The sequence below is a fragment of the Haematobia irritans genome, chromosome 3 (assembly GCF_050003625.1).
Source record: "Haematobia irritans isolate KBUSLIRL chromosome 3, ASM5000362v1, whole genome shotgun sequence".
In the NCBI taxonomy this organism is placed as follows: Eukaryota; Metazoa; Arthropoda; class Insecta; order Diptera; family Muscidae; genus Haematobia; species Haematobia irritans.
The window spans coordinates 6584712-6612349 of NC_134399.1; the positions used below are offsets into that span (position 1 = coordinate 6584712).

General features: G+C 36.2%; 1 protein-coding gene across 1 annotated transcript in view; it reads left to right on the plus strand.

Annotated features, from left to right (window-relative positions):
- The window catches only part of Ca-alpha1T (Ca[2+]-channel protein alpha[[1]] subunit T), a 235031-nt gene extending 208440 nt beyond the window's left edge, over nt 1–26591 (plus strand). The window contains exons 15-24 of the mRNA XM_075302215.1: nt 29–238; nt 13084–13249; nt 20090–20245; nt 20631–20813; nt 21003–21212; nt 21282–21458; nt 21515–22674; nt 22749–22941; nt 23007–23156; nt 23216–26591. Of these exons, the coding sequence (XP_075158330.1) occupies nt 29–238; nt 13084–13249; nt 20090–20245; nt 20631–20813; nt 21003–21212; nt 21282–21458; nt 21515–22674; nt 22749–22941; nt 23007–23156; nt 23216–25801 (5191 nt within the window). The 3' untranslated portion in view covers nt 25802–26591. The remainder of the gene's footprint in view (nt 1–28; nt 239–13083; nt 13250–20089; nt 20246–20630; nt 20814–21002; nt 21213–21281; nt 21459–21514; nt 22675–22748; nt 22942–23006; nt 23157–23215) is intronic.
- The last annotated feature ends 1047 nt before the right edge of the window (nt 26592–27638 follow it).

The following is a 27638-nucleotide window of genomic DNA, read 5'->3' on the forward strand; positions in this document are numbered from 1 at the left end:
ATGTTCATTCTTCTCGATAACTACACAGTGCCATTGAGATATGTCAGCAATTTCTGGGCAATGGAACTGGTAGCGGTGGTTCGGGTCTGTCGGTGTTGCGTACCTTCCGCTTGTTACGCATACTCAAGCTAGTACGTTTCATGCCCAATTTGCGGCGCCAATTATTTGTCATGCTGCGTACCATGGACAATGTGGCTGTGTTCTTTTCCCTCTTGGTGCTGTTCATTTTCATATTTAGGTAAGTTTTTCAATACCCCCGCAATATCTCCAAATATTCTCACAACAATGATATCCTGCTGTTCAGGTTATATGAAAACGATTTCTTTCCTTTCGTATATAGAAAGTCTTTTGTAACAATAACTTTTCATAACTGTTCATTAATAACATTCTAAATGAAACAAAGAAGATAATAATGTTCTATAAACAAAACGAAACAAAAACTATTGCACTTTAATAGTGACCGTAAAGTTGAGACTCTATAGGTTTATCCAAATATTTAGGCTAGCGTAATAGTCTTGTGTAACATTAATGATTGTAGTTTTGGCAAATGATTTAAGGAAGATATTCCAAATGCCTTGTCAATCCTAAAATATCCTTGATATATATCAGACTTATTAAAACAAAAACTATTAAAGGTTTCCGTCACTATTAATCTAAAAATTGAATTGGGATTTAATTTACAGCTTTTTAAAATGTAAAAAATATATTGTGATTAATTGACAGCAACAAATTAGACGAGATAAGCCGATTTAATCGGATTGTGCATCGACTGACCAAAAAATAGTAGGCGCAGCGACTCAGGGACCTAACTCTCTGCGCCTAATACTATCAATCTGACCTGGGGGGAAAGGAGATTTGAGGATATTTGGTTTTGCCTTGTAAGGCCGTTTTTTTATTTAATTCAGCATCGACTCGATCCAATAATTCCGCATAGCACATCCCTTTCATAGTATTGAAGGACAATCTTCTCCCCCTGAAATTTTTTTCGCACCCATTGAAAAATGTCTTGGATAGACAAAGAAAATTTTCGTTGTGTATCACTCAATCTATTTTCCTTTCTAGAGATAGTCTCTGCGGATCGCAGAAACCTCGATTAAGACTCTAGGTTAGGTTAAAGTGGCAGCCCGATTAAGATTCAGGCTCACTTAGACTATTCAGTCCATTGTGATAAGACTCTAGAAAAAGGTATCATCACCATTCAGGCCATCGGGAAGCCCTTCGAAGCTCGTTCGCTCGGATCAGTCCACTGATTCGATTATTCCTTGGGTCCAGTGGACTCATGTTTCATTGAATCGCTATCGCAAAACGATCACAATCTCCTTAGGGAGCCACCATGGTTCAATGGTTAGCATTTCCGCCTTGCATACGAAGCATCATGACCCTAAAATCTCAGTTTCGACAAAAAACACCAAAAACTTTTCAGCGCTAAATTATACCCTCTTAGCTGGTGACATTTGTGGGTATTTCAAAGGCCTGTTAGTGTTTTCACAATAATGTGAAACGCCGTTACGACTCGACTATAATGGAGGTCTCTTGTCATTGAACATCGAATGGGGCAGCACTCATTGATAAAGTTCATCACTTGTGGTTCACAATGAACTGAATAGTATATGTGAGCGGGCTGCCACTATATCTAGCTTATTCTCTGTTGGATTGCGCTTCAAAATAGTCGAGCACTACAAATGGTCCAACGGATATTCTTGTTGCACGGATTGAGCCAACGCTACCCGCTTTGCGCTAAGTGCTGTCTCGAAGTGTCGGATAGAATCCACTCGGTCTTTCGAAATGCCAAATGTTTCAGCTATCTATCGCACCTATAATTTACCAGCACGAAAGTATTTCTGGTATAGTATGGTGGGTTATATGTCGACTTCAAAAACCGTCGTAACACCCATAGAAAAAATCGTGAACGGCGTGTTCATTTCAAATCGATCCGTTCATGAAAGTGAATCAACACATATGTGTTGTCAAATTGAGAACATGCGGGGTCTATCTGACAACCTTAAAATGACACCATGAGTTGTCACACCAACAACCAGCGTTCATGATCTTACAACGAATTTATAAAAACAAAAGATTTCCGCCGAACCTGTGTTGTCTGCACCATACGCGTTAACAGTCGCTTTAGCACATTGCACCACCGGCGGAGTTGTCATAACAACGTCTAACGATTATTTTAAGATTTTTCATGGACAAAGAAAAACGAATGCCGTTCATCCGTGGACGAAATCGTGAATATTCCGTTTTGATTTTTTGTGAACGTTTTCATTTCATTTTGTAACCGTACGTTCACGATTGTAGAACGCGATTTTTTCAATTAGTGACGACATTATTGCAACTCTTGAACCCAATTATTAACGGAAGGCATCCAAAGAAAAAATCCCCTGATATCGCTGCGCGATTCAACTTCCAACAACAAAACTCGAATCACCGACCGCTATTGTTTCCCGGACACTTTCTCTTCGACACGCGTTAAAAACTATGAATCCCCTTTGTTAGATATTTCGACAGAAGGCTTTAATCTCTATTGTACTCCGCCACTCAAATAAATGCTTTAAGATGGTTAGAAATGTCACAAATATTGGTGCCAAATAACACCATTAAAATCTGAGGAAATCTAAAATTTGCTCCCCAGCTTTCTACGGATCATGTCGTTCAATGCAGCTTCATATTTTCCATGCAGTATTCTTCGGCTTTGATGGGAAAACTTTTTTTAAGTTTTTTTAAGTTCATTAAAATTGCAGACAGCCACTCGAGGTCCTAGCACGTTTAGAAAAGCCACCGTGGTGCAATAGTTACCATGCCCGCCTTGCATACACAAGGCGTGGGTTCGATTCCTGCTTCGACGTAACACCAAAAAGTTTTTCAGCGGGGGATTATCCCACCTCAGTAATGCTGGTGACATTTTTGAGTGTTTCAAAGCTTCTCTAAGTAGTTTCACTGCAATGTGGAACGCCGTTCGGACTCGGCTATAAAAAGGAGGTCCCTTGTCATTGAGCTTAACATGGAATCGGGCAGCACTCAGTGATATGAGAGAAGTTCACCAATATGGTATCACAATGGACTGGGTGTGGTACATTTGCATACAATGCATTAATCCGTATTTTGAAGGAAAAGTTGAGTTTTGCTCTCTGAGATACACTTTCGAAGAGAAAAATCAATTCCTCGTTCAATTCATGAATGTATTTTCCAGTAAAAACCTTAAGCTTGCTTATTTTGATATTTCACCTTTAAGATTTTCAACATGGAAACAAATATCTTCGGTTATTGTAGAGATATTTAAAAGTTTATTTTTCAAATCTAACAATCATTCAATGTTGCACACGAATTTCCCCCGAATAGTGTAAAAATACCCTGAATGATATAATAGTAGTTTAGCTATAGTAGGTAAATAAACCAAAAAAAAAACATATATATATTCCATGAATATATTTTGTCTAGGAAATAATTGGCCAAGTAGGGTTCATGGCCATCATTACATAACATTATGTCCAACCCGAATGCCCTTATCTATCCCAATGTCCATATTTGTAAAAGTCTACAACATACACTCACACATACACTGGCACATTTATGTGTAACAATATCGTAACAATCATAGACAACTGTCCAGAGAGTATCCCATAAAAAACACACGCACACACAGATCCCTTTCTCAATACCCTTCAAATATTGTACCTATCTACTTTTCCCAAATCCTTTAATTTCTCTGTGTCTCTCTCTCCGATCGTCCTTGTCTCACTCTTCAACTCATTAAACTTTGTTGAACAAAAAGTTTCCTCTTTCTCTCTTTTAACTTTCAAAAGTAATGAAGAAAATAACAAAGACAATAACAAATAAATCCAGTATTTGTCCAAACACATGATGTAGTTAGTTGAATTTATTGTTCATTATTTACTTTTTCGTTTAAAAACATTAAAAAAATATATCACAGATTTACTCTTCCCTTTCTTTTTCAATGAGAAAGAAGTGTCTCTGTTCTATCTTGCTTTTGTAATGATCGAGGCATATTCTACACGCACATTAACATACACCATACACTTTACCTAATGCCAAATGGTTGCAAGAGGCAAAAAGTGACAGTCTGCTAATGTCAACCACGCTCACACATACAACAGCATTTTGAAATTTTTACACTAATTTGTTGACACACCTATTCAATTTGACACTTATACACATTTTTCTGGTCATGGAATTGCCAATCTGATTATGTTATTTATCACACATGTTCGATACACACACACACACTAACAAAGCTAAACTGGTCACACCTTTTTGTTGGTCTCAATTGAAATTTTGATTTTTTTTATTATTTATTAAAACAAAATTTATTTCAAATTCAATTATTGTCTAAACATTTGGCAAAATACTCCGTTAAACTACGCTCTCTTGTCTCAATATACAGTAATATATGAATACAGATTTCTCTTTCTCTGGTACTCTAACAACAACCACTACAGTTACTCGATTCAACGTACTCTACCTGTACTTGTGTAACGTCTGTTCAGTTCAAATTCATCACTCATTTAGCTTCATTTAAGTAAAACCAATTATCTTATAATTAACTGTGTGTATTCCTAGTTTTAGATTTAGCTTTCTAAAATAAAAAAAATATAAAAAGTGAATTAAACGCAGAAACCTTATGGCAAAAAAAGAAAACAAATGCAAAATGGTTATTGCGATACAAATAATTATATTGATTGGAAAATATGATTGATTGGTTTGCGGATTAAAAATGTAGACCGTATTTGCGATATTCTTTTATTGGTTATTTATTTTGAAATAATATTGAACAATTGAAAAGTATCATAAATAGATCTTAGTTTAGATTCATTGTTGTAACATCAAGTAAATGTAGTTGGTATTTTTTTTATAAAATCATTCCATTCCAAAAAAAAAAAAATAAAGCTAGAAAATCAAACAAATCAACATTCTATTTACTATTAAATCCATTAGCATTCGTTATTATTACTATTTATTACAACTCTGCTATTACAAATTATTAATACTACTATAAGCTACTATTATTACTTCAACTATTATCAAATCTTTTACTTCTTATTGCTTTTGCTAAAGAATATGTTTTTTTGTTTTTTTCAAAATGATAGAAACAAAAATTTAACATTAATTTTAAAGATGCTAAATGGCTAAATTCATGAGAAAAAATTCAAGAAGATTGAAATTAATTCTTAAATGCACAAGGTCACCGATTCCTCCGATTCTACCGATAATATGCAAAATTGTAAATTAAGAACATCTGTGTAGCACATTAAAAAAAAATAATAAAAAATCAAAAACATTTTTTTTTGGAAAAAATAGTCTTAAAAAATACGGTGCGAATTAAACTAAATTTTTATTGTTATTGTTGTTTTTGATCTCAGCTTAAAGCCATGCATTGACTAAACTACAGGTGTAGCTTAACCAACAGAGGAAAAGTATGCTTGTCAAATTTATTTGGGCAAAGCCCTATAGACTGCAAGATGGTTGGATGTACAGCTGTTTCGGAATTACCACATTCCTCATCAGCATCCTCTATTTGCAGCAAAACTATCAACCAATTATCAGAATAAAACAACAATAACGATTGAAGAGAAGCCAACAATAACAAACAAAACGGACTAAATTTTTATTTACAAATAAACAATTTGATTTCAGCAGAGAATAAAGATATGTTTACACTACACAGCTTTTTTACCAACATTACTTTCATCTCTGGTAAATATTATTTAACTTCCAATTTGTACTTTTTCGAATTTTTGGTAAAAATTTTTATGACTACAGATTACTCAGAAGTACAACAAATTTTCCGGAAAAAAATATATTTTTAGAAATAGCGTTATGATGTGTTAAATACAACAAACTTGATTTCATAGAATTCGGTCAACATTTTAAGACGTAAGAATTTTTTTCTGGTTGTATCTTAGAAGATACAGTGCGCATTTAAGGGTTAATTGACTTTGCATTTAATTTTGCCAACATAATATAACTTCATTCAATGAAAAAATGAAAAAAAAAAATACGAAATCTTTGTTCTGAGCTATTTGGAAAATATAGAGAAGCAGATTAAGAGCCTCCAGTAAAGTGAATTTTTGTAACGTAGTTTCTGGGGTCTTATTTAAGTTAAATTTCTTCAAGAATATAGAATAGAATGTTTGAGAAAGTAGATTTTTTATATTTTTTTTTTAAATATTTTCTCATGAATCAAGCCAAAAGCCCTTTAAATAAACTAAAACTTCTAAAGAATTAATATGTTAAATTAAAGCTCTACTTATAGACCAACTCTATACTTAAGTATATTTTCTTTTTTTTTTTTGTGTTTAGATTTATTTGTTGATTTCTTGGAAAGTGATTAATTTGGTTTGAAATCGTTGGGACATTGTTTGCTAATTAGATTGTCTTCTTTAAAATCTATAAAAGAGTAAAATTTCTGACAAAATTTACTATAACTTGGTGGGGAATGATCCAAAGCATCATCCAAAGTTTATTTTCTTTAAAATGATTTTTTTTTTGAAGAAAAGTAACCGTGAAAAAAAGGTTATTTTAGCGCGATAGTGCCAACTTAATACTGGCCTTTATATTTAAAAATTCCATAAAATAAACGTTTTTTCTGTTTTTTCGAGCTTGAGATCTAGATCTCTTTTATTTGACAATAAAGATCGATAAAACACCAAAAACATAAAATTCCATAAAATGTATACGAGGGCAGTTCGGAAACTTCTTATCCTAGTACAAAAAACGCGGTATAAACAGAAAAAAGTTAAGTGTTTTGGAAACTTCCATCTCTGTTATGAACAAATGTTAAATTTTGTTTCGATCTGGCAACTCCTTCATATAGAAACAGGTGTTCCGCAATTTTTTACAATGGAAAAATTAGAAATGCGTTCTGTCATTAAATATTTACATAAAAAAGGTTTATCGGGACAAGAAATGCATAATGATATGGTGAATGTGTTAGGTGAAAGTGCTGCTTCATATGCAACAGTAAAAAATTGGGTTGCTGAATTTAAACGTGGTCGTACAAGCATTGCAGATGAACCACGTAGTGGAAGTCCAAAAACAGCAACAACAACAGAAATTGTAGCCAAAGTCCATGATATGGTATTAAATGATCGATGAATAAAAGTGCGTGAAATTGCTAATATCATGGGCATCTCAATGATCGAGTCCACTTAATTTTGCATGAAGAACTACAGATGAGAAAGCTTTCTGCAAAATGGGTGCCGCATTTGTTAACAGTCGATCAAAAACGCATAAGAATGAACATTTCTCAAGCTTGTTTGGATTGGTTTAAACGAAATAAAATGGATTTTAAGCGTCGTTTCATAACTGTTGATGAGATATGGATCCACCACTATACTCCAGAGACAAAAGAACAATCCAAACAATGGGCTGAAGCTGGAGGAAGTGCCCCAAAGAAGGCAAAAACAATTCAATCGGCTGGTAAGGTTATGACAACGGTTTTTTGGGACTTCAAAGATATTTTATTGATTGTCTATCTGCAAAAGGGTAAAACAATAAATGCAGAGTACTATTGCAACCTTTTGGATCAATTAAATGTATAAATTCGAGAAAAACGTCCTGGCTTACAACACACAAAAATAATTTTTCATCAAGACAACGCACCAGCGCACATGAGTGTTTTAACAATGGCTAAAATCAACGAATTAAAATACGAGTTGCTAGACCACCCACTTTATTCTCCTGATTTAGCTCCCAGTGACTTTTACTTGTTCCCAAATCTAAAAAAAATCCTTGTTGGCAAGCGTTTTACCTCAAATGAAGCTGCAATTACAGTTGTAAACCACTATTTTGAAGACCTTGAGGAAAAACAAGTATATACGGCCGTAAGTTCGGCCAGGCCGAAGCTTATGTACCCTCCACCATGGATTGCGTAGAAACTTCTACTGAAGACTGTCATCCACAATCGAATTACTTGGGTTGCGATAACAATTGCCGATGGCAAGGTATCTTAAAACTTCCTAACACCGTCTTCTAAATTACAAGGTAGTCCATACGTAGTATATATTAAACTAAAAAAGGCCGATTAAATACGTATATAATTAAGTTTAAAGTTTCTATAGAAATAAAATTTTTGACGAAATAAAATTTTGACAACATTTTCTATAGAAATAAAATTTGGAAAGAATTTTCTATAGAAATAAAATTTTGACAAAATTTTCTATAGAAATACAATTTTTACAAAATTTTCTATAGAAATAAAATTTTGACAAAATTTTCTATAGAAATAAAATTTTGACAAAATTTTCTGTAGAAATAACATTTTGACAATGTTTTCCATAAAAATAAAGTTTTGGTAGATTATTTTTGGCTCGAGTGGCAACCATGAATATGAACCGATATGGACCAATTTTTGTGTGATTGGGGATCGACTATATATAACTATAGACCGATATGGACCAATTTTGGCATGGATATTAGCGGCCTTATACTAACACCACGTTGCAAATTTCAACCGGATCGGATGAATTTTGCTCCTCCAAGAGGCTCCGGAGATCAAATCTGGGGAACGGTTTATATGGGGGCTATATATAATTATGGACCGATATGGAGCAATTCTTGCGTGTTTGTTAGAGACCACATTCTATCACCATGTTCCAAATTTCAACCGGATCGGATGAATTTTGCTCCTCCAAGAGGCTCCGAAGGGGAATCGATTTATATGGGGGCTATATATAATTATGGACCGATATGGACCAATTTTTGCATGATCATTAGAGAACATATACCAACACCATGTACCAAATTTCAGCCGGATCGGATGAAATTTTCGTTTCTTAGAGGCTCCGCAAGCCAAATCGGGGGATCGGTTTATATGGGGGCTATATATAATTATGGACCTATGTGGACCAATTTTTGTATGGTCATTAGAGAACATATACCAATACCATGGACCAAATTTCAGCCGGATCGGATGAAATTTGGTTCTCTTAGAGGCTCCGCAAGCCAAATCGGGGGATCGGTTTATATGGGGGCTATATGTAATTATGGATCGATATGGACCAATTTTTGCATGGTCATTAGAGAACATATACCAACACCATGTACCAAATTTCAGCCGGATCGGATGAAATTTTCGTTTCTTAGAGGCTTCGCAAACCAAATCGGGGGATCGGTTTATATGGGGGCTATATATAATTATGGACCGATGTGGACAAATTTTTGCATGGTTGTTAGAGACCATATACTAACACCATGTACCAAATTTCAGCCGGATCGGATGAAATTTGCTTCTCTTAGAGCGATCGCAAGCCAAATTTGGGGTCCGTTTATATGGGGGCTAAAGGTAAAAGTGGACCGATATGGCCCATTTGCAATACCATCCGACCTACATCAATAACAACTACTTGTGCCAAGTTTCAAGTCGATAGCTTGTTTCGTTCGGAAGTTAACGTGATTTCAACACACGGAAGGACGGACGGACGGACGGACGGACATGCTCAGATCGACTCAGAATTTCACCACGACCCAGAATATATATACTTTATGGAGTCTTAGAGCAATATTTCGATGTGTTACAAACGGAATGACAAAGTTAATATACCCCCATCTTATGGTGGAGGGTATAAAAATTAATCAAGGGATAGAATTGCTAAAAAAGCGTTGGACTAAGTGTATTGAAGTTTCAGGAGATTATATTGAAAAATAAAAATATTTTTGAAAAACTAACTATTCTCTTTCATTGATAGGCTAAGAAGTTTCCGAACCGCTCTCGTACTAGACTTGACCATATTTTATAAACATATGGTGCATTAATCCAAAATCTATTTTTGCAATGGAAAACTTTGTTTTTGCCACTCAAGTGTGTTAATACAATCATAGCTTCTAATTGAATGAAATGGAGTTGTCATGATGTAATAACAAGTTGGCATCTCTGAAACAGATGACTATAATTTCTCCGAAATTGCTCTCCGAACTTGATATTGATGTTTAAAATTAGGGCAAAGTTAGCAGTGCATAACAGAGTTGCCAGTATTTTCTGGGCTCTTGTCCCCTGTAAGGCTTTCTACCCCAAAAAACCCCAATTTAGTTTAAAATTCCCCACAAAAATCCCTAATACATTTTTGGCAAGTTTTTTGATAAAAAAAAAATAAAGGAATAGACTCTGCTGTAGAAAATTCGTAAAAAATTAAAAATTGGAAAAATAAAAACTATTCTAATTCCTTTGAGAATGAAAGAAATGGAGTTGACATGATGTTATAACAAGTTGGCATCTCTGAAACAGGTGGCTACAATTTTTTGATTAAATTGTTCTCCGAACTTGATGTTGATGCTAAAAATTACGGTAAAGTTAGCAGTGCACAACATAACTAAATTATAATAATTTAATACAAATTAGATTAAATAATAATTAAGAGTTTATATAATCTTCTGTGTTTATGATAGGCTATGGGAACTAAATTATTTTTGATTTCAATTTATAAAGATAATTTAAATTATTTTACTTATAATTTCATTATAAAATTGAGCCATTATTTAAAGTATTTAAATTTTTAGTCTATCTTTATTTTTTAGTTAACTCTACAAAAAAAATAATTTTTAGTTTATGTTTTGTTTTCTGTAATCTTCATAGTTTAACGAAATATTCACAAACTTCTTAGTACATACATACATATTTCTCTCCTTCTTTTTCTTTCCTTTCCTATCTCAACATTTTTATTATCTTCTCTTCTCAACTATTTCTATATAACTAAATAAATATATATCAACTATTTCTAAAAATACTAAAATAACGTTAAAACATTTCTCTACAAAAAAAAAATAATAATAATAAACAATGTAATCATTAAATAAAACATGTTAAAACAATTTAAACTTAATCAAAAAAAAAATATACAACGTATGTTTATTATTCGTTAACATATGTGTATATGTTTTTCATATTTTCAATAATTAATTTAACAAATTTTACAATAAAAAAAAATAATAATTTACGTACATCATTGATTCGTTAAACGAATCGAAATGATTTTTAGTATACTTGGCATGAATCTATTTGGATGTAAATTCTGCGAAACTATTGACTCGGACCGGATATGCGATCGCAAGAATTTCGACAGCCTTCTATGGGCCCTGGTCACAGTGTTTCAGGTAGATGATGAAGATGTTTTACTAAAAAAAATATTTACAAAAAAAATCTACATACTCTATATAAATACATCAATCATATATACATAAGCATTCATAAAAGTTATTTAACTTCAGAAGAAGAAAAAACTGAAATCATAAATCACGGTTATTAAGTAAAATATGCTGTCTATAATCAAAATTAACTAAAAATAGCTAAATGTTAAAAACAAATCTTTTGTTTTGTTGTATGGATTTTGGTTTTTTTTTTTTATTTTATGCATTTGTTTGCTTTATTTATAATTTATTGAAGCTTTTTCGTTTTTTTTTTTAAGAAATATTTTTAGTTTTTTTATTTGATATTTTGTCCTTAGGAATATGATGAGTGTGACTGTCAAAAGAAAAACCAACGTATTGGCATGAGTGTGTCTAGCTATTTATTATGAATGATTTTTGAGGAAGCCCTAATGTGTCTTGTTTGATTTGCAAACTTTGGCACTCCCGCCTTTGTCTCTCTCTCTCTCCCTCTCCTATACAAGCCAATATGAAGCCTGCCTATTTCCTTTTCCGTTTGCTTGTTTCAGCTGTTATTTTTTGGTTGTGGGTCTAAAGAATTAATTTGTGGTGTGTTCTGTGTGCAACGCCGAAAAGAAACGAACACAATGCAGACAAAAGAATTATTATATAAATAAAAATTATATTAAGGATTTTGCTTAGAATATATATATATAGATAGACAATCCCCTTCCCCTAAGTAGAGAATGTAGTTTGCTCAGATATGGGCAAATCCAATTTGCTGGATTATTAGAGATGCATAGATAAACAGTAGGTATTGATAACAGGTCTGTAATATTTCAGGTGAGTACTAATAGATCTACACTATTTTAGCATGTCACAATAGCTCTATATCTCTCTCTCTCTCTAATGCTTGAAGTTGTGGATTTTTTTTTAAATTATATGCATGTTATATATTTTTTGTATCATAGTTTTGTCTCATATTCATGTTCACATATCAAATACATATACATAACACTACGCTAGACCTTGGCTTTTGAATACATCTACAAATCAATCTATTACTTTATCTTAGACTCGTCTCTAAACCCCAAACATCTAAGTTTACCCTATCAATTGTACACTACTTATAACCCATCCATACACAAATACTAAATCAGAACATGAAAACCCCCCAAAAAACAATCCAAACTTCCACCAAATCAACATCAGAGATTTTGTAAATAAATTTTAGCAGGATTCATTGTGTGATTAGTTATGTAAACCACCAACCCAGTCACTCAGTCAAGTCATAACAACAGTAATAAACGAGAAAAAAGCCCCAAACCCTCCAACAAAAAGATTTTTTTTTTTTTAATTAAGAATCCAGAAATCAAATCTAACAGTTTTCAAAATTCCAATACCAAGCATATACTGAACAACAGAAACATAATAACAAAAATGTTTAGAAACAATTCAAATATCAATAAATTAGCGCAATATTTTTTTTATTTTAATTTGATTCTAAGAAATCTTCCCCCAAAACTCCATGTATTATAATTACCTTTATTTATTATATATTTTAATAAAAACAAAAAAAAAACAATATGTTATATAAAACAATTATATATCTATACATATATAATATATAAATATTAAACTTTTTATTATTATTACTATCATTATAAATTATTAACATACTGTATACAACAACATTTATACAAATCAATCAAAAATACTAAAAAAAATAATTACTACTACTCGTATACGTTCGTTCGTTCGTTTCGTACCATCACTAATCACCACGTACGTTACCAATATTACTACCACTAATCGTGTGCGTAATTCTTTGTGTGCGTGTGTCTATCTAACACCCACCACTACCACCATATAACATCAACATCAATAACAACAACAAACCAAACCAAAACAAACAACAACAACAATAAAACCAATATGAAATCCCCTCAAAAAAAAAAAACTAAAAACGAACAAAAACAACAGCATACTGGGGATGTATCTGTTCGGTGGTAAGTTTTGTAAATTTATGGATGAAGCCGGAAATGAGAGGGAATGTACATGCCCCGAAATAATCAGCAAACACCCACAATGTGAATGCGATCGAAAGCATTTCAACAACATTCTATGGGCCACCGTTACGGTCTTTCAAGTAAGAGAACCAACAACTAATTTAGTTAAATTGATCTAATCAAAATTAAAAAAAAAAAAAAAAAAAAAACAACAACAAAACCTTATCCTCTATTATTACTACTACTTATACTATTTTGTAAATTTCTATACCTTATTCTAGTTTGAGTTTAGTTTTGTTGTAAAATAAACTTTTAATTCAATTTTAGTTTAAAAATCTTAGGAATACTTTTGAAAAAAAAATGTCATTAACAAAATCATGGTTTCATAAAAACGTACATACGATGTATATTGTTGGTGAATGAAGATATCTGGGAATACAGTGAAACCTCTAAACCTCCTAAATGTGGACAAAATTTAGGCGATGGTGGGCACGGTTGCCAGATCTTTTCGAGAGAGATCCCCAAAATTTCGAAATTATATCCCAAAAATCCCCAACTGAAATATTTCTCCTCATGAAAAATCCCAAAGGACAATTAAAATAATTATTGTATTTTTTGCCAAAAAATTGTTTCCCAGTGAATTTCCTTATCCATAATAGTGTGTCACAGTTCTGTCATCAAAATAATGCCAGATGTGCCTAACGTAGTGGATTACACTTTGGCGAGTCACTTTTCGACAAAAAGTTTGAGACACTAATCCCCAACAGTGAGGCGTGGTGCACACAGACCCCGGGGAATAAAGAATATATAGATTTCTACACTGATGGCTCCAAATTGGATGGACAAGTGGGGTTCGGAGTATATTCTAATGATGTGGAACTTCGAATAGCGAAAAGATTACCTAATCACTGTAGTGTTTTTCAGGCTGAAATATTAGCAATAAGAGAGGTGGCGAATTGGTTGAGAAGTAATGTTCCAAAAAATGTGGGCATTAATATATACTCAGACAGTCAACCTGCAATAAAATCCTTGGACTCTGTGTTCCTCAACTCGAAAACGGCCATCGACTGCCGCAAATCTCTCAATGAGATGACTGAGCAGTACAATATTCACCTAATATGGGTGCCTGGCCATAGGAACATACCGGGGAACTGCGAAGCGGATGAGTTGGCAAGGCTAGGGACTACCTTACATATTCCAGGGGAACTAGAATTTGTTGGTATGCCCCAAGCTACCTGCAAGCTCATGCTGCGTGAGAAGGCTGTTATGATGGCAAATGTTCGATGGGAGAATTGCAAGGGTTGTAATGACACCAAGCAAATATGGCCCCATTTCAACTTACACCGCACACTAGATATGCTAATGTTCTCGAGACGTCAGATATCACTCCTGATATCTGCTATAACGGGTCGCTGCCTGATAGGCGATTTTGCAAAAACTATTGGTGCGAAGTATAATGACTATTGTATGAGTTGTCATGATGCGGAGAAAAAAGAATCAATTAAACACCTCTTGTGTGGGTGTCCTGCATTTTGTGTAAAGCGCAAGCAACTTTTAGGAGCATATAGCTTCAGATTACTGGCGGATCTGGAAAACGTTAACTTAAGCATTCTGCTTATGTTTTTGGAACAATCTGGTTGGTTCAACAAAGAAAAATAATCAAGAAGGTTCAGCGGTTAAAACTAGAAGTGCCCATATGTAATAGGTACTTTTAGTTAATGTGGTATCACAATGGACTGAATAGTCTAAGTGAGCCTGAATCTTAATCGGGCTGCCACTTTAACCTAACCTAACCTAATAGTGTGTAAAAATTTCGTGCTATTTATATTTGTAGGTCGGAAAATAGAAGTTAACCCTTGTGCACCCCTTGGGTCAATTTAACCCAACATTGATTTTAAAACTTAAGTTTTATTCCTTTAGTTAATGGATATTTTTTGCAATTTTTATTTATCCATTACCTGGACGAAATGTGTGTTCTTAAAAGATAATAAAAATAAAATATTTCCATAATCCGCACGTGGAAAGGGCATTTCTCCAAGGAGTGCACATGTTTTTAAAAGATAATAATAAAAATAAAATATTTCCATAATCCGCACATGGAAAGTGCACTTTTCCAAGGAGTGCACAAGGGTTAATGAAAATTTTGTATTTTGCAAATTCATAAACCAGATCATGGGGGCATACTTTATTCAAAACATTTTGATTAAAATTAGGCTATTCCCATTTTAAATTATAAGTAAGTAATAATGGAAGTTGGGCCTTCTTCAAATTTGTTATATAAATATGAAACTGCGAAGGTAAATAGGAGGGCGGTTTACCCCATAATCCTTATAGTACTTCGCTTCTACACGTTCTATAACAAATTTAATACTATGTGAATAAAGGTGGAAATATCCCCAGAAAAATCCACAAATCACGACGTTATCCCCAGCCAAATCCCCAGATCCCCAATGTGAAAAAATATCCCCAACCACGAGAAAAAAATCCCCAGTTTGGGGAAATCTGACAACACTGATCGTAGGAGACCACTTCTCAGAGGTTTATGTACCGGGGAACTGCGAATCGGATGAGTTATCAAGGCTAGGATACCTTACATTTTCCAAGGGAACTACCCTCTGCCTCTGGCTACCTGTAAGCTCTTTTCTGGTGTTGTTACCGCTTTTCGTCCATTTCCCAGCAAAAATACTTCAACAGTAAGAGTTGAGTTGCTCTTTTTGGTATACAATAAAGTAGGCAGTGCATCCGGTGGCAACAACGTAAACGAGCAATCAAACTAGTTGATGGTCATTCGTTTACGTTATTGCAACCAATTAATGCAGTATAGATGCATGAAAGGTAGTGCTCTTTTTCTTCATAGCAATAAAATAGGAATCTCAAGATTATATATCACTTCTGAGCAATATTTCTATTGAAATGAGCAATTATATCAGCGCTATGTAGAAGCTGCTCTAACAGGTTGGCCGGTCTAAAGCTGAGTACTATGTTCAGTTTTCAAGCTGAAAACCAGCTTGTTTTCACGGTTACTTTTTAAAATTAATTAATATAGAAATATAAAATTATTTGCAATCAACTCCTTGGATCTTTTCCTTCCATTATTTGGTAAGACTTGATCAAAATATAATCGTCTTCATATATATTTATGTACTTTTAGTTTAGTGTTTTGGTGAAAAACCCGAACATAGTACTCACCTTAAGAAAGAAAAACACATTTTTTTATCAAAATTGGTTTTTATTATTAGACATAGTTCCCTTCAAGAGCGATACAACGATTATAACGACCTTCCAATTTTTTGATACCATTTTGGTAGTACTCCTTCGGTTTTGCCTCAAAATAGGCCTCAGTTTCGGCGATCACCTCTTCATTGCAGCCAAATTTTTTCCCTGCTAGCATCCTTTTGAGGTCTGAGAACAAGAAGAAGTCGCTGGGGGCCGGATCTGGAGAATACGGTGGGTGGGGAAGCAATTCGAAGCCCAATTCATAAATTTTTGGCATCGTTCTCAATGACTTGTGGCATGGTGCGTTGTCTTGGTGGAACAACACTTTTTTCTTCTTCATATGGGGCCATTTTGCCGCGATTTCGACCTTCAAACGCTCAAATAACGCCATATAATAGTCACTGTTGATGGTTTTTCCCTTCTCAAGATAATCGATAAAAATTATTCCATGCGCATCCCAAAAAACAGAGACCATTACTTTGCCAGCGGACTTTTGAGTCTTTCCACGCTTCGGAGACGGTTCACCGGTCGCTGTCTACTCAGCCGACTGTCGATTGGACTCAGGAGTGTTGTGATGGAGCCATGTTTCATCCATTGTCACATATCGATGGAAAAACTCGGGTGTATTACGAGTTAACAGCTGCAAACACCGCTCAGAATCATCAACACGTTGTTGTTTTTGGTCAAATGTGAGATCGCGCGGCATTCATTTTGCACAGAGCTTCCGCATATCCAAATATTGATGAATGATATGACCAACACGTTCCTTTGATATCTTTAAGGCCTCTGCTATCTCGATCAACTTCATTTTACGGTCATTCAAAATCATTTTGTGGATTTTTTTGATGTTTTCGTTGGTAACCACCTCATTCGAGCGTCCAGTGCGTTCACCGTCCTCCGTGCTCATTTCACCACGCTTGAATTTTGCATACGAATCAATTATTGTTGATTTCCCTGGGGCAGAGTCCGGAAACTCATTATCAAGCCAAGTTTTTGCTTCCACCGCATTTTTCCCCTTCAGAAAACAGTATTTTATGAAAACACGAAATTCCTTTTTTTCCATTTTTTCACAATAACAAAAGTTGCTTCACAAAACGAATTATTTGAAGGTTGGTACTATATAAAAATACTATGCATTTAATACTAGCGACGTCATCTATGTGTCAGACCGGGGACTTATCAGCCAACCTATTAAATCGGGACATCGCTGATTCGGTTGTTCTGTAAGCAGTTGGTATTGCCTCTTTCTCTCTTACAATCCTGCTGAAATAGTGCCCCATTTTTTGCTGGGGTTTTTGACGCGATGCAACTCTGACAATATCACGGAAACAAACCATTTATTCACACCTAAATGCTAAAGGGCTCCAACGATAGCCACGTGTGAGTTTCCGGGCTAATATAATGCAGTCACAGTATCACGCTTGACTTCTATTACAAATAAAAACGCTTTTGTAAGCTTATAAGGAATAAAATGAACAGTCGATGGAATAAATTTGTCAGTTGTCAGATGAGCGGTTTAGAAATTATTCCCAGATGGATCTGGGTGCAATACCTATTATCCACCTTGAACATTAACTACGGCCTGTGTATAAGAATTTATAAGAACTTTTTTTCTTATATTTCGCAAATATCTTATATATTAAATTAAGTCTTGAAATATTGAAGTGTATTTTGTTCACCAACAATACTCATTGTCTCCTACACCACTTTATCCATTATAAAATTATACAGTTTCCATCAACATATTATAAATATTGCCCTTGGAAAAATGATAATCCACCATGTAACAAAACAACAAAAAAAACCAAGAAAATTTTAAACGTCGGTTAGATCTCTGACGACGTTTCAAATAATTTGGCCCACCTGTAATAGTTTCATGATGATCAGATTCTTTGTTCCTGATCATGTTATATCTGGTAGACTTGCCAGATATACCATGGAAAGGACTTGTTGGCAACATGATGGCATTAGCTTAACACCTATTCCTTGCGTGGGTCGTAAGCTCAATGTAAAGCCCCAATTACCCTACGCTTGCCGTTGGCCACAACAAATGAGCATCCGTCAGCATTGAATTGTTACCTATGAATGCCTATATTTCCCGAACAATGATCACCTCTCATCTATCTCCACTGAACAAGATCGCGACTACTTATAATTTTTCTATACAAAGATTGACAAATCTACTCCGTTCTTGTTCTTGTACAGAAAAATTCTATGGTGGATATTTAGCGGTGTAGGATAATTTCATATTTAATTCATATAGAATAAAACATATTCACATCACTTCTGTATATTCATTTGAGTAGCTGTTATTTTAAAGTATTATGAAATTAGTTTTTTTTTTTGTTTACACAAAACAGCACCTATTTAGACTCTATTCAAAATTTAATTGCAAAATGAAACATGTTTTACGCATTCACATTCTCACGCAAAATTTCCCCAATTACTCATATTCCAATAGGGCACACTAACTTTTGTTAAATGAAAAAAGTAGTCGGAATGGCCACAAAATCCAAAAAGAGAAAACCTTATGCTTCGTAACGTAACGTAATCGAGATGGCTCCATACCCAAAGCAGTGTAAAACTATAGCAAACAAAAATAATGCATGCGCTAAAAATCACAAAGAAATACAAAACGAAAAGTTCATCATTAAGTCATCATTGCAATGAGAATTTTGTATATTCAACACTGAAGATGTCTTTCATAAAACATATGTTGATACGCAACTCATCACATTTTTCATTTAGCTAATTTGTGTTGAGCTTATGTCACATCATCTTCATGGGCCATACATTCCATTGCAATATTGGGAAATATTATTCGCTGCATGTTTTGTTGCGTTTTCTTTTATGTTCTATATATTTTTTGTCATCTAAAAGCCATTTACGATGGTGCGGAACACATGGTTCCTTTAAACTCTTTGCTCAACGCTGGCACGTTTTTTCCCTCTCCTTTATATTATTTACTTTGTGTATAACTTAAGACTAACTCCAAATATACCGAATCCACCCTAATCCCCTAACATCGACCAAAAAAGTGTAGTAATCCAAGGTATTGGATTTGGGCGCATTTATCAGATGCCTCCACATTGAAGGACGAACCACACCACGAATTAAACGTTTGTTGTTTCTTTTTCTTATTGGTATTTTTCCTTAATGTATGATCATTGATTCCACAGAAAAAATCAAATATTTAATACTTACATTCAGATAACATATAACGTAGTCAAGGACAATAGCACTCTTTAATCACCGCTTTTTTGTTTGAGTTAAGATTTGAGCGGCATTGTCAACGCCTTGACATCCCAAGCATTTTTCGTAATTTTTTCACACCAATTAAAACCCCGGTACAGAGTGTGTAAGGTGGCGATAATAACAGCAACAATTTTGTATTTCGTTACTTTTACGTTGGTTACGTTTGTTTCCGTTACGTTACGTATTTGTTAATCTAGTTTTGGATTTTTTCTTTTTATTTCTTTAACTTTTAGTTTTGGCATTTTTAGTTTTCGTTCATTTGCTTTATGCTTGTAAACGTATGTGTTCGATTTTATGTTCATGGTTCCTTTCCAAGTGGCCAGAACTTTGGTGAGACCAAGGATGATTTTGGATTCTGGGGCGGGCGATGCTACTTGTATGCGTGCTCCCTTGGTCTCGTCAAGGTATGGCGATTATCACCAATCTATGTTGTGTGGTTGTATGTTTTGTTCGTTCGTTTGTTTGCTTGTGACAGTGTTCATCACTTACTCAGCGAAAACATTTTCTAGATTCTGACGCAGGAAGACTGGAATGTTGTCCTGTTCAACGGCATGGAAAAGACGAGTCATTGGGCTGCACTGTACTTTGTGGCACTAATGACCTTCGGCAACTACGTTCTCTTTAACTTATTGGTTGCCATTTTGGTTGAGGGATTCAGTTCAGAGGTAGAGTTTTATTATGAACCTTAAAAATCTATAAAAAATTATAATCAAAATCTCATTGATTGGCAAGGAAGAATATTCGGACCATAGTGTGGTCATAAAATGAGTGATCCATTGAGTGTGTACTCACCGAACAATTTGTTGCCACATTCCATAATATAATGCACCAACTGCACCAAGTTCCATATGCACAATATTCTGGTACTACGTCTCGAATTGCAGACTGAGCTTATTTTATGGCTGGACGAAAATTCTTCTTTGCCCTAGGGCTCTTCTTGGGCCCCATTGGATTTTGTGTCCTGAAATTGTAAAAGATAGAACATTAAATGTGAACAGGACTCGTTTCCTGTATTGAAAAAGTCTAATTTTGAAATTTTGATTCCCTCAGCGAAATGAACGTCGTGAACGGGAACAGCGCGAGTTGGTTAAGAAACTGCGCGAGGAAACATTGGCCGAAAATTATAGCGATGCTATGTACGATGAATCACACAGTGAGGTCGATTCATCATCGACCAATGAAAGTTACTATGAGGTGCGTAACCGGTGGCATAGTGCCGAGGACATACGAAAGGTTAGTACCACCTACTACAAGTATCCACTCATCATCCCAAATCCTAAATCCTTGAATCCTAATGGCACCGATTGTTTGCTTTCATATTTTTTTTGCATTCCCGTTCCGCCAATTTTATTGCTTTAACTGCACCATCGCATATTTAATTTAAACGCCTTAATTACGGCTATGGTCGACAATAAATCATAGCTCCAGGATTCCACAGAGATATTCATTGAGGGTAAAAACAATATACAAAAACAACGCATGTTTCCGGCGGCCAGCCGGGAACATCAGATAAAAGATTTAAATGCCACAATTACTACACAGCCGGGCAGTAATGCTCTTAATATCACAAATCGCAAATTATCCGAAAAGGATGTTAATAAGCCCGAAGACGAAAGGAAACCATTGAAAAAGGTAAGTGTCGATTTAGATCGATAGCACATAGCTCATTTGTATATTGGTATATTTCTAACACCACCAAAGACATATTCAATACGAGATCGTCGAGCCGATGCTCCACGACTTTCGAAAATTCGGCCTATGCGTGAGCCCCCCATTATCACTACGACTGCTGCAACGCCACAAGATTCACCCAATACTACTATGGAAACAGGTACAAGTTTCCGAAACTGGGGTCAAACGGATGATGACAAAGTTGAGGTATTTCCGAGACAGAGACAATGGAATGAAACCAACTTATGAATTATTTTTTCTAGACTCCCGGATCTCCATCATTGCTAAGACCTCCCACAATATTTAGCGGTGGCCAAAGACCTCTTGACGAAGGTATACCCACCATCGATCTTATACCGCCATCACCGGTCCTGCCCCACAAAGGTCCTATAAATATCTTAAATGCCAGCCAGTTGGAGAGCAGTGCGACGCCTTCGTCATCAGCCAGTTGTTCGTTGCTTCCACCAGCCCTCAATGGATCGGCACCGGGAGGCATACACAGTGTAATAATCGATGATATTTCCAAAAGTGCTACCACCGTCACTACAGGGACTATTTATGTACCAACCATATCATCGACAGCTGCCAAATTGCAATTGCCCACCTCTTTTGGTAGAGTTGATGGTGGTAATGCATCGAACATTGGTACTCCCGCCATGGAAACAAGTGAACCGCTACAGAGGTTACCCAGTTTAAAGCGATTTCGTCGAACAAGCTCCAAACGAAAGAAACAGGAACTTATGACACCTGAAGATTTGGAACATCAACTCAATAATGGCAGTGACAATTCCTGCCTATTGACAGACTGTACATCTTCACGCACAGATGTTTTCCTAAAACCTAGCTCACCGAACGTGGCCATTAAGAATAAGGAAACCAATCGTTTAAGCCCTCAAAACTCAATTCGCCGTCTCTCGACATCTTTCAGCATAGGTAGTGGTCCCGGAAGTCGGCGCGCTTCGGCCTGCTTATTCAATTCACAAATGTATCAAAATCTCAATCAATCGTCTAAGCTTCATGCCTGCCCCAGTAGGAGACGTATGTCCTCTATAGAATTGGCCTTCACCAAAACATCCCACCTTAATTTACACAATTTGGAGCCTTCACGCAAATCATTGTCTTATACAAATTCCAAATTGGATTTGGACAAATGGCAAAAATCGTATACCAATGAGACAGACATGTTGCAACAGTACATTCAGGAAAGGGAAAAGCGAAAAAATTCAGTTTGCCAATTTCCTAAAAAGCGCAACGAAGAAGAGGGAGACACAAAAGAAGAACATACCAAGGAGCAACAACATTCCATTTTTCTATCATCGGATCGTTTTTCCAAACTAAAGATTCTCATCGATAGACTTATTCCGCATGATTTCACCAATGAACGTAGAACGTATTCGCTGTATATATTTCCGGAAGAAAACAGGTAAAGCAGCCCATATTTAGGGGCAATTCGTAAAAGCCGCCATTCATCTATCTCTCTCTCTCTCTCTCTCTTAGGTTTCGACGAGTATGCACTTGGTTTGTCAATCAAAAATGGTTCGACAACGTTGTCCTGTTATTCATAGCCCTCAATTGTATTACCTTGGCTATGGAAAGACCTAACATACCTCCCGACAGTACTGAACGTTTATTCTTATCAACGGCCAATTATGTGTTCACCGCGGTTTTCACTGTGGAAATGTTTGTTAAGGTAAAATCCCTCCTTGCTCCTTATTCAGCCTTGTTAACTCTCACTCTCTCTCTTTCGCACAATAGGTTGTTGCTGCTGGTATGTTTTATGGACAAGATGCTTATTTTACATCCGGTTGGAATATTATGGATGGTTCTTTGGTAACAATCTCAATCATTGATTTGCTTATGTCATTGATTAGTGCATCGAGTCCTAGGATTTTTGGGATTTTAAGGGTAAGTGATTTCCCCATCCTTGTACACCTATATTCCCCCCATAAAATTTCTGCCCACAGGTGTTTCGACTACTTCGTTCCCTGCGGCCTTTGCGCGTTATAAATCGAGCGCCGGGTTTGAAATTAGTCGTGCAAACGCTCTTATCGTCCCTGCGACCTATTGGCAATATTGTTCTCATCTGTTGCACATTCTTCATCATTTTCGGCATATTGGGTGTGCAACTCTTCAAGGGCACTTTCTTCTATTGCGAGGGAGAGAACATCAAGAATGTCAGCAACAAAAGTGAATGTCTCAGTATACCGGGTAATGCGTGGGTAAATCGCAAATATAATTTCGATGACCTGGGCAAGGCTCTGATGTCGCTGTTCGTGCTGAGTTCCCGCGATGGTTGGGTGAATATCATGTACACAGGTCTGGATGCTGTTGGGGTCGACCAGCAACCGATTGTTAACTACAACGAATGGCGCTTGCTGTACTTCATTGCTTTTATTCTGCTGGTCGGATTCTTTGTACTCAATATGTTTGTCGGTGTTGTTGTGGAGAATTTCCATCGTTGCCGCGAGGAGCAGGAGAAGGAAGAGAAAATTCGCCGAGCTGCCAAAAGAGCCCTGCAAATGGAGAAAAAACGAAGACGCATGCATGAGCCTCCGTACTACATCAATTACTCACCATCGCGGATGTTTGTCCACAATGTGGTCACCTCGAAGTATTTCGACTTGGCAATTGCTGCTGTCATTGGCCTTAATGTCGTCACAATGGCCATGGAGTATTACATGATGCCGGTATCTCTGCAGTATGCCTTGAAGATCTTCAATTACTTCTTTACGGCCGTATTCATACTGGAGGCCAACATGAAACTAGTGGCTTTGGGCTGGCGTCTGTATATGAAGGATAAGTGGAATCAACTGGATGTGGGCATTGTGCTGCTGTCGATCATCGGAATTGTGCTGGAGGAGTTGAAAACCAATATAATTCCCATTAATCCAACCATAATTCGTGTAATGCGTGTTTTGCGTATAGCACGAGTGCTTAAGCTGCTGAAAATGGCGAAAGGAATACGAGCGTTATTGGACACAGTAATGCAAGCATTGCCGCAAGTGGGCAACTTGGGTCTGCTCTTCTTCCTGCTGTTCTTCATCTTCGCTGCCCTTGGCGTGGAACTATTCGGAAGACTTGAGTGCTCCGAAGAGATTCCATGCCAAGGCCTGGGGGAACATGCACATTTCGCCAATTTCGGAATGGCTTTCCTCACATTGTTTCGCGTAGCGACTGGCGATAATTGGAACGGCATCATGAAGGACACGTTGAGAGATAATTGTGATGACGCAGCAGATTGTGTACGCAACTGTTGCGTTAGCTCAGTTATAGCTCCCATTTTCTTTGTGATATTCGTGCTAATGGCGCAATTCGTGTTAGTGAACGTCGTCGTGGCTGTACTGATGAAACACCTCGAGGAGAGCCACAAACAGATGGAAGATGAAATGGACATGGAAGTAGAACTAGAACGTGAATTGGTGCGGGAGCAGGAGTTTGTGCAAGAGCAAAAGCTCTGCGAACAGCTGCAACAAGCGAAGAAAACAGCTCCTGTCCAGCGCCAATTGGGCAAAGTCAAATCACTGCCAATGAATTTTACATACAATACGCCTTCTTTGGAGAAAAAGTTCCCAAGTGTGGTTGCAGCCACCAGCACTCGTCGTCAAACGATACAATATTTTAATCAACAAAATGGTTTGGGTCTAGCGGAGATAGGTGGAGCCTTCAAGACGCAAACGTTGACACCTTTGGTTCCTGAATCGGCCGCCACAGAAGAGAACAGCTTCGATTCCAAGCTGCAAATACCGCCAACAGTGAGACGTGGCCGGAGATGCTCAACGGTTCTGCGAAAACGTGGCATCTTGACAAAAGAACGTTCGCTCGACGAGCAGGCCATTCGTCGACGCAATCTCGAGTCAAAACGCATGAGCTCTGATTCTCTGCCGTGGTGTGGAGAAATTGGTGAATTCCATAGTGGTACAATTTTCGAGAGTCTCGAATCTGACGGTGGTAGCCCTTCCTCAACATACGATTTGCATAGCATACGAAGCGAGGATGTTCCACGAAATATATCTGATACAGCCAGTATTGTAAGCGCAGTGGTCAGTGAAAAACCCACCAACCTGGCGGCCACCAATAGCGTAGTTGGGGGTCCAGCGGGGCGTAGACCATATGGACGATCTATGTCTACGGATCCCAGCTTCTTGGCCCCATCTCGCGCCAATCTTTTGTCAGTACCACGATCAATGCCACCACGCAGCCGTAGTGGAAGCACAAAGCAGCTATTCAAACAACAGGCTCTAGACGAAGATCCCGATATGGACGAAAGTTCCTTGCTATTACCAGTTGTTATGGAGAGCGGCACTCCTACCGCAAATAGCAAACAGAATGGCAATAAAACCTCAATGGCAACAACAACAACAACGGGGACGACCAGTGACCCCACCGATATTGCCATATCCGAAGGCCTGTCTAAATCCGATTCTGCTGAAATATTAAGAATAATATCAGAAAGAAGGCGTGCCGATCAACGTGATAATAGTGGCAATGAAGATTCCGATTACAACGAACTGTTGCTCGTCAAATCGCCACAATCATCCATGGATGGATAAATCATTCTTCCGGACTCAGTACTCCATCCTCGACCCACCACTCCCACCTGTTCTCATGCCCACATCCACATCTCTTCGCAACATTTAGACATAATATGTACAGCAAAGGACATGCCCATTGTATGTATATTTAAATGTATATGTAGATTTGTACACACGTTAGCCACTATAAGTAGTTACTATACTAATAATTGCCCCTTTTGAGGGGGTTAAGTGCATCTCCCGTTATGACCCATTAGTGCGGTTCACACTATATGACTTGTTGGTCGAACGATAACTTTACGTGTTGCGAATGTTATCGAGAAATCAGCCATTGCTGAAAGCCATCGCCGAAGGTTGGTCGGCAAATACGACGATACGACGAAGCTGCTCCATCTCCTCCTGCACACAGTAACCAGCCATTTCGACCAGCTTCTACGATAAGTTGTATGATGTGAACGGGCCTAATACTGATAGAATATAAGTTCACACAAAACACATACACATTAACCCACACACACACACATACATGTAGGGACTAAATAAAAATTCGGTTTTCAAATATGAATGAGGAGTTGAAATTAATGCGAACGATTAATTTTGCGATTTTATAGATCTGTCTAACACGATTTATCTTTCAGACATCAATTAAACTCTGTGATCTTAAACTATAGTTCATTTTCTCTCTGTCTCTATATCTCTCTTGCTCTTCCACAATCTCTACGACTATAAACTCATTGTAAATCTAGCAAATAGAAAATATAAAATATTTATAATAGAAAAAGAGAAAAGCTTTTGATATAAAGTGTAATGGTGGTAATATATTCCTTTCCTGGTTGACTTTTAAATTGCATCTAACAAAGCGTTTCATTTGGCACTTTTTCCCTCCCAGTGATTCGAAAATTATGTACATATGTATGCTACTTAAATATTGCTATGATTTCTTCCAATTAATTTACTAAAGCTTTACTAAAACTTAAATGCTTTGTTCCATGTTTCCTATGTATCCAGTTAAATGTTATTTACAAAGGAAAGAAAAAGAGAACTGACGGAATTTAGTCTATGAAATATTTCAGAAAATAATTAGGGAGAAATCCAGAAATATTATTGAGACAAAACGTTTGTTTCCACTACTGAGACTATTATGGGCCGTTTCAACACTCACGATTTTTGCTCAAATTTTTTTTATGGAGATTAGAGTACAATGTTGACAATGCCAATGCCAACTTGGCATCACTGATTCACATGATTTCCAAAATACTCCATAAACACAAGTATTTGAAAAAGGTTTATATTCAAAACGTTTTCACACATTAGGCGGGAATTAAAGTTCTAGAAATTGCAGAAATCCCAGTTCTCTTAATGAGTTACAATTTATATTTAAAAAAATCTTATCCACAACATTTTTAAACAATTTGTTCTTTGGTTTATCATTATTCCATACTTTCTTCATTATATCTAAAATATCGCTAGTAAGTTTCAAATATGCAAAATCCTAAAGACTTGGCGAAACGGTTAAAAGTAAGAAGAACACACTCTTGTCCCAGAGTAGAATCTTAATTAATTAATTTCGTATTAGTTAACTTTTTCCAGATTTTGTCAAGTCATGGGTTTTGTCATATTTTTCTATAAACTATTAGCAATAAGATTTAATGGAGAGTATATGGTAAAATGATCGAATCCTAAGTCCATGTATATAGAGAGAAAAACTTTTGTTTCAAAAATGTTCGTGGACAATGGGGCGGGTTGTATTTCCTCGATACACAAAACACTTTATACACTTGTCTGTTAAAATGAATAAAAGGAGATGCGTTAGTTTACTAAGTATTACAAAATTGCCAATTGGAATAATTTGTGT